At 33.7% G+C, this 17,851-nt stretch overlaps 1 protein-coding gene across 5 annotated transcripts in view; it reads left to right on the forward strand.

Annotated features, from left to right (window-relative positions):
* Positions 1 to 17,459, forward strand: part of uif (sushi, von Willebrand factor type A, EGF and pentraxin domain-containing protein uif) — a 227,839-nt gene extending 210,380 nt beyond the window's left edge. For 3 of the 5 annotated variants that reach the window (XM_083142169.1, XM_083142170.1, XM_083142173.1), the window contains 6 exons: positions 313 to 437; positions 2,120 to 2,255; positions 3,749 to 3,947; positions 5,161 to 5,363; positions 7,747 to 7,860; positions 15,641 to 17,459. In XM_083142169.1, the coding sequence (XP_082998295.1) occupies positions 313 to 437; positions 2,120 to 2,255; positions 3,749 to 3,947; positions 5,161 to 5,363; positions 7,747 to 7,860; positions 15,641 to 15,672 (809 nt within the window). In that variant the 3' untranslated portion in view covers positions 15,673 to 17,459. Of the gene's footprint in view, positions 1 to 312; positions 438 to 2,119; positions 2,256 to 3,748; positions 3,948 to 5,160; positions 5,364 to 7,746; positions 7,861 to 12,688; positions 12,763 to 15,640 lie in introns of all 5 variants that reach the window. The other 2 variants (XR_014443858.1, XM_083142172.1) reach the window with 2 other exon arrangements.
* The last annotated feature ends 392 nt before the right edge of the window (positions 17,460 to 17,851 follow it).

Genomic DNA, 17,851 nt, shown 5'->3' on the forward strand with positions numbered 1-17,851 from the left:
ATTATATTTGGGCAATAACCAAAAATACATTTTAGTGTGAGGTGTAATTGCTTGCTTATTAAGGATTTTTATGCTGAAAATATGATTGGATAACTTTTTTTTAATGGTCGATCACATTGTACTGTTGCTTACAATTGCACACTTCAATAACATTACAATTATTTGGTTTGTCTCTATATTTTACTTTCATCTCGATTAGCCAACAGTGCAACATAAAATAAATGGAATCAGTCATACCCTATATTTTCCTTAAAATCAAGTTTAAATAATGTGGAGCAGCAAGTTATAATGGTTACTTATATTTTTTTTCAGGAACATATCTGAACGGTACACAGAACAGCTGCATAGCATGCCCGAAGAGAACGTACCAGCCAAATGCTCAACAGACAACTTGCATTACTTGTCCACCAAACACAAGCACAGAGGGCACAGGATCTGTAAGTGCTATTTTTTTCTTTCATATTTTATCATTTGTGTGTATTAGCAATCTTAAGAAAGTAAACAAACTCTCCTCAAAACTATATTTTCTTTTTTAAAAAATAGTGGCCTTCATTCTCAGTTACATTATCTTTTGGGCTGAGTTGATACTGCTTACTACAATGAACCGATACCCTTACTGATTCCCACCTATGCTTGAAAATTGTAATAATTAAAAGTTGTTCAATATATATATCAATATTAGTGTGTAAGTATTTCAGCATAAATTTACCAAGATTTTTGGTTCAAAACATTTGAGAATATATCAGAATATTAAATTAAATCTTATCACAAAATTCACACCCAAAACTGGTGCAAAAATTAAATGAAAAGTCCGAATTTTGCATAATTTCCAGGATAATTAGACTCCGCAAGAGTGTCTCATGAAATTTTTGTTAAGCCCGTGAAAGACCAAAATGCCGGGAAAGTATCGCCAGCTATCGGTAAATAATTTTCAACTGGTTCTTTCCAATACAATACATCAGTGTCGGTATCGTCTTAACCCTAATTATCTTTTTATTGTTGAATAAAAAAGAGAGTAGGGAAGCACTAGAAAATTAGTGTTTCCTATTTCTTTTCATAACTGATATTTCACTGAAATTTCTTTATTCTCTTTAGTACAAAATACATCTTTTTATATAATAATAGTTCTAACACTTCTTGTAGTCTAAAATTAGAATCAGAGTTACTAATACAGTGTTGCTAAGCATCTGGAATTTTGCAGATCATCTGGAATTTACATGCATTTTGGAGTCTGCAAGAGAAAAAGTTGGAAACTGAACAAGCAGTTCGCTTGCACTTCTGGATTCGATTCCACTCCCAAAAAAGCTTCAGTTTAGAAACTTGTTCCTTTCAATCTTATGATTCTCACTCTTGTGCAAAATTATGGTCCATTCTAATTTCAGTAATAAATTTTCACTTTTGTAATACTAGATATTAGAAAGAATATCAAAGTAAAACTTGCTGTAAAGATATCTCATTGATAACTAAAGTACATTGACAATATGATCATAATTATCGAAAAGGTTGGTGAAGATGAGGTTATCGTCTATTATTTTATACATCTTAGTCTTGTTGGCATTTCCTATAGAATTCCTATACGCAACAACAATTTCTCCAGATGCTGTGTACTTATAAATGTAAGCAAAGAAGCAGCATTTCCTACACTATAAATCCGCCAGAAATGAAAAATTGTATGTGGTTTATGAACTCTTTCTGTTGTTTCTATATTGTGGAAATGTTATGGTGAAATAATGTACCTCTGTTACCTTAGCCTGAAGGCTAGATGCACATGATTGTAGCACCCAATACATTTGATGCCGATTGTAATTTTACATTTAACTCTTTAAATTTTCACATGCTCTTGCGTGTGTAGAATGAAATTTGCTAAAAAATAAGTTGTGAAGTGAATATTCATAATAATTAATGGATTATGTATTAATTGAAAAACAAAAGGTTCAAAAGCAAAAATCATGATGATAAACATGTCTGGAAAAAAATCATTTTTGCACTGGAAAACCTGGAAATGTCAGGGAATTTCATAATAAAAATATCGTAGCAACCCTGTAATATGTCATTATTGACCAAACTGCATTCCTTCACCTGTTATAATGTTATAATTACTTAAAATTCATTATTTTAGACTTCAGAAAAAGACTGCAGCAACCTGTGCAAGATGCTCTGTGATCCCAATGCCTACTGCTTGGTCATTCCAGAGACAGGCAACTGGAAGTGCAAATGCAAACCTGGATATAATGGAACTGGAGAAGTTTGTTCAGGTAAATTCTGTTCTTCAATTTACTAGTCTTCACCCAGAAACAGGTGAATAGTAGAATTTTAATTAACATACTATTTATTAGGGACGATCAATATGAAATTTTGGCCAATACTGATAAAGTAATGATCAGAGAATGGATTTACATGTAAATACATATTTATGTATAAACAGAGTGGCCACTCCAGGGCCATGATAAAATTCAAGTATAATTCCAGGTTTTCAAGACAAACTTCCCAAAAATCCAAGGGTACAAGTAGATGTTTTAACACCACCCACACATACATATTTTATATTATCAATATAAAGGGTCTGTATGATATCAATGTATCCCAAAATTCTAATTCAATTAAATTAAATGCTATATACCATGTTTAAAATATTTAATTTAATGTGCGGAGTTTAAATTTGCAATTTCATATATTCCAACTCGAAATACATCTACATCTTCAAACATTTAAGTCAAAGTGTTATGGGGATATACTAATCTGAAAAATCGTTAATTGTATAACAATTTCAAACTAAAATTTATGAAATCAACTTCAAGATGTCTTACGTCTATCAGATAGATTGTTCTGGAATGGACACTAACAAAGTAAACGGATTGAGAGAATTCTGTTTTATTTGCCATGCGAAAGTTGTGAAAAACTTGTCTCCAGTTGGCCGATATGAAGTTTTGACTGATACCGATATAAAATTTACTGATACCGATAATCGATATTCTACCAATCCGCTATAAAATTAGAAATGGTCCTTGAAGAACCTGAAAGGTTCATTGGCCTCCTTAATAAATGTGTGTTTCAAGGTAACTGCAGTGCAAAAGAAATTGCATATTTAGACATTTACTTTTTTAGAAAGTAGGGCATGGAGAATATCCATAAAAAATACAACAAAATGGCAGAATTTTGCACTAAATTATCAGATATTTATCGATATATCAGATCGGTAAAATAATCGGTAATTTTACCAATACACCGATACAGTACCGATTAATCGGTCCCATCCGTAAAAATAACTAAATATGTATTTTCATATTTAGCATATTTTTACTACATATAAATCTGTTCCTCGATAATCTGGTAATAACATAAAATTTACCAATACTGATATTCTACCAATCTGATATAATATTCCAAATGACCCTTAATAAGCGTATGTTAAGAGATGAGTGCAAGGCAAAAGAAGCTGCATATTTAGACATGTATTTTGTAAAAAGCTGGCATGGAGATTATATGTTTATATCAATAAAAATCATAACAAAATGGCAAAATATTCCACTAATTACAAGATATTTATAGATATATCAGATTTGTAAAATTATTGGCAATTTTCCCAACATGCTGATATGGTTATATCGGCCCATACCAAGAGTGCACATTAATCAGTCCCATCCCTAATATTTATAGAAGTATTTTATCAACAATTTTGGCAACATCAACTAATAGCAGTTTGTCAGTGCGTAAAAAATGTTTGCTCATCGTGATAATTTTATTACAGACGTGTGCGAAAACTTCTGTGAGAATGAAGGTGTTTGCGTGAAGGACAGCAGAGGCCAACCAACTTGTCGCTGCATCGGTAGCTTCACAGGCAAACACTGCACGGACAAATCAGAGTTTGCATACATTGCTGGAGGAATCGCAGGAGCTGTTATATTTATAATCCTCATCGTCCTGTTGGTCTGGATGATATGTGTCAGGTAAGGCTTAAACTATTATTTCATTTTTCCCTTTTTTATTGTATAATCCCAGTTCTGGACTATGCAATCAATTAGCCCATTGTGTTTGGATTCTTTCGTTTTTTTATCATCCATCCCCATTTTTGGAGTACTGGAAGTACACTAAACTATGTACTACAGTGGTGATGTGAATCTGAGATTATTCATACCAGAGAGAAATTGGATATTGTCCATCTGAACCTTTAAAGCAGTTTTTGCAATTTCCTCTCCTTTTGAAAAACTGCTATGGTATTCCAAATTCTTCAAAATTACATTTTTCAGAACTTGAAATATCAATCATTCATAAATGGGAAATGAGAGACAGGGTAGTAGATAAATACAGAGAAAGTAGTACTCAGTTTTTCCATGAAACTGTTTCATTTGTAATTGTATTAATTTCAGTGGCCACTGTCACCATCCTCGTACAACAAGTTCCAACGAGGATAGTGGCAGTGGCCACTGAAATTAAGAGAACAAAGAAAAACCAGCTTCACTGATAAAGTGAGTTTCTCTGTATTTTTTGGAATATCGTATCGGTTTTTCAAAAGGAGAGGAAATTTCAAAAACAAAACCAGTAAACAAAATCCAATCGATACTATCCAATACCGATACCACTGATATTTGCGGATCCCAATTTTCTTTATTTTATGAATACTCACGTTGGAAGGTAGTTTCATGGTGTCCATCTGCAAATTTGAAGCAGAAGTCACTTTGTCATAGACTTAATGCAGGTTCAAACCATGAGAAATTTCCCATTGTTCGCATGCTGAAATTCTTGGAACTTTCACAATAACCTTAAAAACAACCTTGCATTGTTGTCAGTTGAATGTTTACCATTACCTAGCTTTTCTACCTGAAGGGAATATCAATTATTGGAATTTGGGGCACTTTAATGATTCAATAACAAAAGCAATTTACTTCTGACTGTGCAAAATTCTTCTTGTATGTTTGTTTCAGCCACCTCGCTGAATGAGCGCATTGAACGGCCAACTTGCAATCTCCTGACCAAACGTTCTAGGTTCGAATCTTGGTTTAGACATGGGTGTTGCTTTGTAGGTATAACCATTCACCCTCCTCGTCCTGATGAACTGAAAGTTGCAGAAAAGCAATGTAAAAATAAATAATACACACTAATACACACATGTTTTCTATGTGCACATATGAATTAAAGGGTAACGTGCCGTTTGCATTACAGGGCAGCCCGTAAAAAGGAACCAAAGAAAATCCTGACCCAAGCTAGTGAGCAGAATGGCTCTCAGGTGAACTTCTACTATGGAGCACCTGCACCTTATGCAGAGTCTATAGCTCCATCACACCATTCGACGTATGCTCACTACTACGATGACGAAGAAGATGGTTGGGAGATGCCAAATTTCTACAACGAAACATACATGAAAGGTAAGTAGACCTTGTCAATATCTTCATTTTTTTAATGTGTTATTATTGTTGAGCACTTTCATTTTTTGTTTTTGCGAGATGAAAATCTCTAAAAATTTCTTCAGGATAGCCAGACATGAATTCCTGCATGATTTTTTTTTGTCAGTCAAGATATAATGTAATGTGCATATAATGTCAAAAATTAAAATAACCGTAAATCTGTATTTACGTTCCTTTGGAGAAATTGAATTCTTTCTTACTGTGTGGCTGACATTGGTTCTTTTGATGAATGACATTTTAAGAACATCTCGGTTCTATCTTCAATATCATTTGCACTATTGGCAATTAATCCTTGATAGGTATCTTAACAAAAAAGTCTATGGCTCAACAGCCAATGGAGGACCACTATGTGCCAGTTTTTACTGAGTAACTCACGATCAACCCATTGCTGCAGTTTACGACTAATATTGGTTTCAATTGTCCTTATAATGCTGGAGCAACAAAATTTTAGAGCTCCCACCAGAGATCGAACTAAGGGCCATGAACATCAAAGGCAAGAGTGTTAGACCATTTAATTATGTGGGAGTCTTTTTTTATAGATATCAGCCTTTCCATTTGATTGATTGCCACTGTGTAAAAGAGAACCTAATTTTTAGCAAGCTTGCATAAATGCATATATGTATATAGTTTTGAATTTGTTACTATTAGTTGTACATCTTTGCATATAAATTTTATATTAGGGCTAAACTGATGTATTGACATTATAGTTGGAAACTAAGTTATGCACAGAAAGGCTAATCATGACTGTGTTCAATGGACACAGCACTTCACTAATTTCTTACTTGACACACGTGTTCAAGTCATTACTAAAGTCTGGACTTTTTGTAAAGGAAAAAAAGAAAAAAATAACAATAATATTTGTTACAAATTCCCACTCATATTAAATTTATTTTCATGTAAGATATTGTGCTTGTCACACATGATTGAATGATTTAGTAGGCATTAAAATATATTATGTTTGAAGGTCTCGGGTGTAAAACATAGTGACATTTTAGTAATTTTTTAGTTACAATGTAAAATGTGCCATCTTCAATTTTAGAGTGATTTTGCCATGTCATACAATTTGCATTGGACTCAGTGAAGCCTTCTGAAATTGGTAAACACAACACAAAAACAATTTATCTACAGTACAGCTTCTAATAACCTTTTTTTCTTAATGACATCATTTTTTGATGAAGTGGTTGATTAACTGCTAGGTTTTTTTTTCTTTTTTAAAAAAACTGCAGATGGTTTTAACTTTATTTATTATAATTTTTAATCACCACCAAAGTGAAAAATAATATTTATGCCTTTCATGCATTAGTATTTTCTCTTTATTGATGGGAGGTATAATTTGGTGACTAGGTTTTCAACTTTGGTCCAGTTTCGAACACTGCTGTGAAACTCTTTAAGAAGGTAGTGAATTAGGATGGTCACATCCAGATTGCCCAGAACAATGAATCTGCAATTTATGCACAATGAGTCTTTTTGTTAAATAAAATTGTGTTAACTTTTGTAGTTCTGCTAGGCATGGCTCAAAAATTGATAACATATGATTAACTTACATCATTCGATATCAGAATGTCATTGTGCATTCTCCGCTCCTTTTAAAATGCTACAGCTTTGCTCTTAAACCACGATCACAAACTGCATTATTTATTCAAAATATAAAATGCAAAATACATAATTTTCATCAGTTTTGCACCCAACTTACATAGTAAAAAATGAACAACACTATTTTAAAAATCGCGTTTTCACACACACAAATATTTGGAAAAGAAAAAATAGGCTTGCATATATTTTCATCAGTTCAGCCCTAATTTGTATGTATGTACATGTCTGTATGTAAATATGCCACATGCACTGCACATTTAACGGATATAAAAGCCTGCACACTGCATTTCTGCATACATTTTGACAGAAACCTCTGAAGTAGTGCTACGACTTTCATCTTTTGAATACTGTGCATTTATTCTTCAGCAAGAACATAATGGTAGAATCAGGGTATTATTTTTAATATGGCAATCGCAGGATTTACCTTTTAACCATTTATGTGACATTAGTTATTTCCCGTACCAAAAATTAGAATCATGGTGTTTTGATAAAACACGATGTGACGATACTTGTCACATATGGAGTATTATTGCATGGACATTGTGAAAGGTCAGAAATTGGTTGATTTACCTGCTCACCTTTAAACTAGTTTCAAAGTCTTCACAATGTCCACACAATGTGCCTTTTTATCAATGGAAAGATTTAACAGCACCAAAAAGAAAACTACTGCCTACATGTGGTACCTGGCAGTTTTTGAATGATAGATTAGGATAGTTAAGGATATGGGATAATCTGTGGTTGTCCATTTCAGAGTCTCTGCATAATGGGAAGATGAACAGTTTAGCACGGTCAAATGCCAGCATTTATGGAAACAAGGAGGACTTGTATGATCGATTAAAACGGCATGCCTACCCAGGAAAGAAAGGTTTGTTTGGCAGCCAAAACAATTCTCTTTCCTGATGGCATTTGGGAGGCTGTTTCAGTAGAACACTTCTAACAAACAACTCCATCTTTCTAGTTTTTTTCTCTCCAGCATGTGGCTTTATGCATGTTGTGGTTCCTGTCAGCTATTGTTGGGTGTTTCTACATTGTGTATCACGGAGAAATAGGTTAACTCCAATTTCAAACAACCAGGAAAGTGTACGCCAGTGGTGGTTGCAAACACAGCTACAAAATTTCTCTTCAGTTTTGTTTTTTAATCGACTTTACGTGCAGATAGGCTAATGAGGACTCGACTTCAGTTTAAAGTGGGATCCGAACCACTGTGTGTGTGTCTACTGGGTATCAAACCCAGAACCCCTTGATTACAAGGCGACAGCACAACACCATCGGAAAGCTCTGCACATTCCAGTGCTCGCAATACGAAGCACGCCCCAATAATCTTTATTACCTCTTGGTAATTGCAAGAATAATGTAACTATCTTTCAATTTGACCACTCAATGTGAACAGCAATGCCATCTACCTCCAAATGAGGCAACTAATTCAAGAATTGTCTTTAGTACTAGTCTATGCTATCCCAAATTTTATTTTTAACAAGTCAGTCAAGTATTTCTCTATTCTGACCACTACCTTCTCTGTACAATGTTGATGCTTTTGTTTTATTGTGCGTTCTTGTGCCTTTTTATGGAATACACCCAAAGATTGTGAATTTACACAATGTTAGGTGATGCCATGTTTGTGTTTCCTGCTTGCAGTGGCCCTTTTTTCTTTTTACGATGAAAACATTGACAGCAATGCAACACAAGAAGAAAAAGCCTCAAAAGGCTATCAACATTTCAAGAAAACCGGTTTTCTTCAAGTACTGTGGAAGATTTATAGGTTTTTGAGGCTTTGTCTTGTGCTGTGTTGCTTATAATGCTTTTATCTTGTTTTTTGGCAGTAATGCAATTTGTCTTCAACATGTATCATTTGTTTCAAGCTCCTACTGCTTCCATTGCTTATCTTTCTTGATTTTGTTGCTGTATTATAGTTATCTTCATATTGATTGCTGCCAAAGCACATTAAGTGGTGTACATATGATCTTAGAGTACCTGGGTTCAAATCCCACCATGGGAGTTTTTTGAGTGTACCTTCATCAATTTCATTACATCTTCACTAGGCCCTGGATAGTTGTGATTAAAATACCTAAAATATGCATACAAGTATTCACTAAAAATATAATAAATATGCACATTAGAAAATCACTTTACCTCTTTTTTTAAATGTTTTCTTTCAGTTACTTCAAATTTGCGCTGCTGTTTTATAAATGAAAGAAAAATTGCATTCCTTACAGATCTTGATTACAATATGATATCGCAAATTTTCAAACTTGGAACTCCCTGTTTTCACCAAGAATATTTTTATACTCCGGAAAAAAAACATGCTCTACTTCACAAGATACAATTGGACAATATTTTAAGACAACAGTATCTGACACAAGTTTATCTATAGAAGGTCCATTCCATTGTTGTCATTCCTCTCTTATTAAGAAGACAACAAACCCAATGCACAGATAAAAAATACAATTTTAGTAATGTTTGTTGGCTCTACAATATGCAACAAGTTTATGTATATAGATTCATATATGCATTTATCAAAAAAGTTTAAAATATGCATAGGCAAACTTCATAATTATCCGGGCCCTAATCATCACTCATTCTTATCATCGTCATTAGCTAAAAGTGGTTTTTCTTGTATGTACGCATTGCTTGCCTTATAGAATTATTTTCCTGTAGTTTACGGTTATTGCAAGCATAAGAAAACAGTTTTTCTTTGTGATGTTTCAGAACACACGCTCCTTTCATCAGACATTTATTTTCATTTTGACTAAAGATACAGTTATAACAATGGTTAGTAATTTTTTAAACAATAATAATCCGTTATATAATGGATGTTGTTAATGTTACATTGTTGTAATATAGCAACTTAACTGTGAAAAAAGCAGTCCATTCTATTTTTTTTTTAAATTATGAATCTCAAATATCATCAGGTAATTCAAATTCATCATTGTTTTCACAAAGTCTCTTAATGTTTTCTGTTACATTAAATTTTAAAGATGGTCGCTTACTCCATTTGTGAAAAAGAAAAATCCATACTGGATCTATGTTACCATTTTCATTATTTAATTTATTCCAGTGTTCTTCTGCAATGAACGAAGCTTCCCAGACATTCAACTCTGTGTTTCCCGTCAATCTTTTTAAAACCCTTCTCTTTTTAATCAAATGCTTCTCTTCGATGATATGAGTTTACAAACCTGTTCTTGGGTTTAGATTTATAATGTCCAAATCGTGTTCGTGCCATCTTATTGCCATTTTCCTTGCTGTTTGTCCCACATAATCCTTTGAACATGAACAACTTATATTATATATTCAAAATGAGAAACTCTCTACCAGATGTGGAAACCACAGGAATTTATAATATAAGTTGTTCATGTCCAAAGGATTATGTAGGACAAACAGCAAGGAAAATGGCAATAAGATGGCACGAACACGATTTGGACATTATAAATCTAAACCCAAGAACAGGTTTGTAAACTCATATCATCGAAGAGAAGCATTTGATTAAAAAGAGAAGTGTTATAAAAAGGGTAACGGGAAACATAGATATGAATGTCTGGGAAGCTTCGTTCATTGCAGAAGAACACTGGAATAAATTAAATAATGAAAATGTAACATAGATCCAGTATGGAGTTTTCTTTTTCAAAAATGGAGTAAGCCACCATCTTTAAAATTTAATGTAACAGAAAACATTAAGAGACTTTGTGAAAACAATGATGAATTTGAATTACCTGATGATATTTGGGATTTATAATTTAAAAGAAAAAAAATCTGAAAAAAATAAAACGGACTGCTTTTCTCACAGTTAAGTTGCTATATTACAACAATGTAACATTGACAACATCCATTATATAACGGATTATTTTTGTTTAAAAAATTACTAACCATTGTTATAACTGTATCTTTAGTCAAAATGAAAATAAATGTCTGATGAAAGGAGCGTGTGTTCTCCTGAAACGTCACAAAGAAAAACTGTTTTCTTATGCTTGTAATAACCGTAAACTACAGGAAAATAATAGCTAAAAGTGGTAGAAAAAAAGTAAACGATTTATGCAGGTTGTTCTGCTTAGAGGAGAAACATTTCCTGTAAATTAGTGTATGTAGGAAGATAAAAAACTGACTGGCCAGGATTTCTTTCAAGAGGGATACAAGCTATGGCGTAGCGTAGAGGTCATGGTTTCAAAATATTTTCATTGTCTGTTCTTAGTCTGTTTCATCACAGCTGTCTTTGTGAGGTTAGGTTAATACAGGAAGTAAACCGGGGGCTTAGGGAAGGCAAGAGTGATAACCAGGAATGGATTTATATGTAGTAAAAATGTGTTAAATATGTAAATACATACATATTTACTTATTTTCACCAAAATATGGAGTTTATCTTTTTAATAATATAAGACACCACATGAGCTACATAAAATATAGTATCTACATTGTAACTATTAACGTGACTATATTGAAGAGAAATCCGAAGCGAATCCCGTATGTGTGCAACAAAATAGTTGCTTCTGGCGCTGCTGTTGGGTGTGCAACTAGTGGCGAGGGTGGAGGTTAGCAATGGGCTGCTCAACTTGGGACTTTTTTCCAATGTTGCCAAAATAGCATTTCTAACAATCAGGAGGCAATGCTTGAGCCCTCACTCTCTATTGTTGGCAACAATTGTAAATAAACAGGAGTTTCAAGTGTTTACAATAGTTGAGTTGAGTTGAATTTAAAATTTTTGGGAGCGTCAGCACTTAGGCTATTTTGCTCCCGTCACATTATACGGGGGCCAGCCCCTTACCGTTACAAACAACAACTCTAAGGTCGCATAACTAAAAAATTCAAAATGTTCTGACCTCTGTTAAAAGCTGAGGCCGCAAAGGGGCACTCAGCACACATAAGGACAAAAGAACAGGACAATACAAACAAAATTATACTGACCATGGGGCCAGTCGCCAGAGCCTCGTTAGTCTTCAGTCCAGGGTGCACTAACGTGGAAGTGAGGTTGACATTTGGGTGTACTACGTGGAAGGTCACCCCTTACACCCCGTGTTTACAATAGCAAAAGCAAACAGTTGGGAAGTATATATATATTTTATTGTTTGGATGACAGAAAACTTGTAATTAATGCTACTGAAGGGTGTAAAAAGGTCTTAACTTTTATTTGTTTAATGCCAACTTTAAACACATTTTGTCAGTTACACAAGAAATTCATCCAACTCTTTCGGTCACATGGGGGCATATAGTTATTGTGAGAATATGGAGTATATGTTGAGAAATGTTCTGAAATATGGAAATAACATGTAAAAATAACTGAAATATGTACAAATATGGAAAATAAAAACTTAATTTTTCGAGTCTACATGCCATGATGCACAAAGATATACAACTGATTTCATCTTCATACATAAATATGTATTTACATATAAACCCATTCCCTGGTGATAACCATGGGGGCACTATAGACAAAGATACATAATAACGAAACAGGGTTCAATCTCCATAGTGTTGGGAAGGTCTGATAGTCATTCAGGGTAGTTTGAGCTGTGTTCATTTAGTTATTGTATTTTTCATTGTAATGAGATTTACCTTCCTGTGTGTTTCGTTCTTCTCTCTTCCGAGGCAGACTGGTTGCGTTGCTTTTCATGCTAATCTTGGATAGGTGTCATCATAATTTCTCTACACTAGAAGAAAAATGTTCTTTTTTTCTCTCCTTGCACAATTGTTTTTTCATCTTGCAGATGGGGATTCTCCTCTATGACCTCTGAACCTACAGTAAACTTGTCTCCCAGAAATCTTCACTGCATTTGAGTTGGTAAGATACATTATATGGAATAACCTAATATGTTTCAGCCTACCTTGCTTTGGGCGCTTGACTTACCATAACAGCAGGTTCAGCAGTGAAACCCTTAGTCCCCCTTCCTCCCTATCAAATATGTTTACAGAATGTGCCTTCCTTGTTCGACCTTTGGCAGTTTAAATATTCAAAGCGTATTTTAAAGTTGGCTATAAAGTATTGAAGCATTTATTTTTGACATTTTCTGTTTAGGTGGAATGTTTGTATATATAATACTAACATGTCAATAGACCCTTATATGTATTCACAAATGGAAAAAAAAAAAGGACTGCAATTTCCTTAACAATGGTGATCTGAAATCTAACATGTAATAGTGATGTGCCTGTATTTAGATGCAAAGGGATGGTTCAAGCTTTTGCAAACTGGATAACACTGGTTCATAGATTATTTTTCTCCCAAATGCTACTTTCGTATTCTTCTTTCCACTCCTTTTAAGATCTCATTCTTCAACTTCCTGCTCACATTCACTTAATGTGTTGATAGTAAGGCTAGTGTTTGAATATACTATAGTTTTCCTTTTCTCACAATACCTTATGCTTCCTGTCCCACTATATTCAGGTAGTTTATTTGTATTCTTATCTTTCTGAGTGTGATGTGTCCTTAGATAGATACACATTAGTTTACTGCATTCTGCATTAGATATTTTGTTTCAAGATGAAGATGTTTCTGAGCCCTATTGGCATCATTGTCCTGTGTGAATATTGATAACTGCCACCAGGGCACGAAAATGATTTCTATACTGCCTTTGGCAACAGAGCATATAATTTCTTCAAGTTCTATGTGTTTGAAACTTTAATATTTCCAATATTTAATTAATGATGATAAAATGTATGTGCAAAAAACCTTGGATGCTAATGCCGATTTAACCTGAGAACACTTGTTCAAAACATGCAAGCTGTACCCAATGACAGCTTCGGTGTAGAAATTAGGTATGGGCTGATATGAAACTTTGACCGATACCGATAAAGTACTGATATAAAATTTATCAATACCGATAACCAGTATTCTATCGATCAGATAGAAAATTCCAAATGGTCCTTGAAGAACCTGAATGATTCATTGACCTTCTTAATTAAGGTTTTGTTTCCAGATGACTGCAGTGAAAAAGAAGTTGCATATTTAGACATTTACTTTTTTAAAAAGTAGGGCATGAAGATTATCCATAAAAATTATAACAAAATGGCAGAATTTTGAGATATTTTTAGGAATATTGGATCAGTAATTTTACATATATACTAGGAATGGGCCGATACTGATGAAGTACTGATATCAAATTTACTGATACCGATAACTGATATTCTACCGATCCAATATAATATTAGACATGGTCCTTAAGAACCTGAAATGTTCATTGATATCCTTAATAAATGTGTATTTCAAAGTGACTGCAGTGCAAAAGAAGTTCATATTTAGAGATTTACTTTTTTTTAGAAAGAAGGGCATGGAGATTATCCATAAAAATTACAACAAAATGGCAGAATTTTGCACTAAATTATAAGATATTTATCAATATATTGGATCAGTAAATTAATCGGTAATTTTACCGATACATGCCTATATTTGCTACCGATAAGAGTACCGATTAATTAGTCCCATCCCTAGTAGAAATACATACTGTTGACACTGATGATAGGTAACAATATTCACACAGAACAACAACTGCTCCAACATCAATCAAGGGCTGTAGTACCTATCCACCAATCTGGCCCGACCCACTCGGAAAGCAGCTAAAACAAACAACCTGAAATTAAAAGGATACGGAGCATAAGGCATTATGAGAAAAGAAAATGGAAGATCCATTTCCTTGTAAATGCACCTTTCAAAATGTGTCCTGTTCTCAACACCTAGCCTACTCTCCAGATCCACACTGCCACACAAATTTACGCCCCACCCAAAAATAACTAGTAACACCTCAAACCAGATGTACAGGGTGTATCATAATAGAGTAACCAGCTTTAAGAATTTATTTTGATTAAACTATATGGAATACAACAATGATGTTACGTAACACTTTCAGGTTTCTATGAATGTCTACATACCAATGGTTACAAATGTTCAATGTGGATTCCTCCCATTATGCAAAACTAAAATTAGTTCTTGCCACACTTTTCCCAAGAACTCCTCATCTACCAAAGCATAGTAGGTGTTGCACATTCTGTGGCATAGGTGGCACATAGACCCAAATACAGAAGACTAGGGTATATGGTCTGGGGACCTGTGAAAGTTGCTATAACACTACACCAGCACCACAATGACAGTGTTTACAAACATCTTGTGCATGAAAACAAAAAACGGAGAAACTAGTACTCACTTTTATCTGCGAAGCTGTATTTTCTCTTTTGATTAATTTCAGTGGCCACTGCCACCATCCTCGTTGGAACCTGCTGTACTGATTGTTGCTGTACAGTAAGTTCCAACGAGGATGGTTGCAGTGGCCACTGAAATTAATCGAAAAAGAAAAACAGCTTCATGGATAAAAGTGAGTACTAGTTTCTCCATATTTATACTACCACGTGTCTCTTTTCCCAATTATGAAAACCTGATAAGTTGTTCACTCTATTATGATACAGCCTGTATTTTTGCTCTGAACCTGGCAACCTAGTAGATCCAAACACTTAGTTATATTCAATTTGCCATGTCACCACCTGTATTCACTAACCTCTAAAAAATTCATTTTAGAAGCAAAGAATTTTCGTGGATAATGCAATTGTAAACACACTGCTTGAAATAAAATGTACAGTAATTTTTTTCTAAACTATTAAAATTTTAAACTGTAACTAACCAAGCTTCTGAAACATATGTAATGTATGTCTAATATGACTTTTTTTTTCACCAGATAAAAGCGACAGTGATAGTGAAGGACAGTGAGAGAGAACGGATTCTTAGGGAAAAGAAGAATTTCTTCATCTCAAATGCTCAAAGGGAAAACATTCAGGTGGTGCTATAACCTCATGAAGAAAAAACCCCAGCAGTTCAACTACAGTTCTTAAGACGAGTACATAAGTTAAAACGATATTTACAGCCAAACAAACGTTGGGACTCAATTTCTTTCCATGTGGAATATATCTGAACCAATAGGGACATTGTTTTCTGTCTTCTGAAAAGAAAAATCAGTCTTGGGGGAATAATGGAGTTTGGCTAAGGGTTTGCAATGCATCTTTTTTTATTATATTTTTACTTCAGTTTTCTGAAGCTTTTAAGACAAGTGCATTGAACAAGTGATTTTTATATCTTTTTCAAAGGAAAACAAGACAACTTGTTTGTGGCAGTTTCTATCTTCAATTCAGCAGCCTTTTTCTTATTTTTATAAACATTGCTGCTATTGCGTGTGACTGAGTAATGGATTTTTTTTAATATTTAAGAGTGATTTGAGTCTTGAATGTGTTCGTGTGCGTGGTTCAACATATACTCACTGAAATCTGTAAAGGAACTTTTTATTTTCCGGATAAGAAAACCTTACGTTTATAAGAGTGCGTGTGCTACATATGCGAGATGTTAAATGACTAACCCAAGAGTTATTTTTTGTGTAGAATGAAAAATTTCATTTCTTATTACGCATTGTTATTTAGAAAGGCCATATACAATATTATATTTTTTACTAAAGAAACCTATCCTTGTTCCTGATCATGTAGATGTTATTTTTCTACAAGCATCGAATACAAAAATACAGGGTGGAGCAAAAGTCAGGTTACAATGGAAAACAAACACGTAAATGCAAACATGCACATGATCGATATGTAATGGTTATAGTTACAGTGCATGTTCAATACGTGCACCATCTGCTTGACGACATGGTTCAATTCAATGCTTCCAGTTGCATAAGACTTCCCCAGTGTGGTGGGCTGGTCCAGGTTCTTAATTTAGTGACCTTTGCGTGTCCCCACCAGTAAAAATCCAAGGGTATTAGGTCTGGCAACTGTGGTGGCCATTTACCTATGCAACCTGATTTGGACCTCACCCTGTATATCAGATTAACAATGTTCTTGCTTTAAATTTATATCTTATGAAATTTGTTTTTGCTCGGGTGACAGACTAACTTATGTTTTCATGATAAACTGCAAAGTAACTAAAGTAGGCAGACATGACAATTAAATACTTCCAATTTGAATAAAAATGTTGAAAATCTACATGAGAAATAAGAAAAAATGTTGCTGTACGATGAACTTACAGGCATTTTAACTTTGAACAGCCCAATTAGTACAATACAAACTAATTATGTTATATGTATGAGGAGCATTAAACAATTTTTGCCTATTCATAATATATATTTAAAAAAATCTAAATTAGTATTTCTTTGGATTATTGACATTTGAATGTCAGATATTCTACAAATACAAACATTATTAAATATTGCATGATACAAGAGAGAAATTTATGGTAGAAAACAGAAGTTAGTCTAATGTACCGCACCAAATTTACTTTCTAAAACTATTTTCATTCTTAAAGTCTCTTAAAAAGTGAGTCTATTGCAACAGTTAAAGCAAGATCAATTTTAATGTGTTACAAATAAATGAAAAGTGCCTTTCAATTTTGTACATTATGAGTGATAAAGGCTAAATGTAAATGGTAATGTTATCAAATATGTATGATGCTGAGAGAGATTTAATTGTAAACTGTGTTCTGAACTTTAATATTTGATGAATAGAAACCTTTTAACAATACAAGTTGTTGTTTTATTACCAGAGCTCTAACACTACATGTGCATGTTACTATTATAAAATTTACCAAGACTCATAGTTAGGGACCTTGGACCAAAAAGTCCACAATTTGCATTTTCTGCCAAATTTGCAATTTCGAATGTAAGAGAAATGTGTTTAGAACATGTCACTATACACACACACACACACACAAACATTTTTTGGTGTTATTGCGTTTGCAAAAATCAAGGTCCCTACTGATAGTGCATCAAATGGCATGCAATTAAGACAAGACATATTGCCTTGGATTTTTAAAACCACTGTGCAATTTCCATCTACCAAGTATCGAACTACAAATCTAATACATTATGATTTTGAGCAGTTTTGGGTTTTATGACATCAAAATGACA

The sequence above is a fragment of the Lepisma saccharinum genome, chromosome 20, assembly GCF_977018435.1.
Source record: "Lepisma saccharinum chromosome 20, izLepSacc3.1, whole genome shotgun sequence".
Classification (NCBI taxonomy): domain Eukaryota; kingdom Metazoa; phylum Arthropoda; class Insecta; order Zygentoma; family Lepismatidae; genus Lepisma; species Lepisma saccharinum.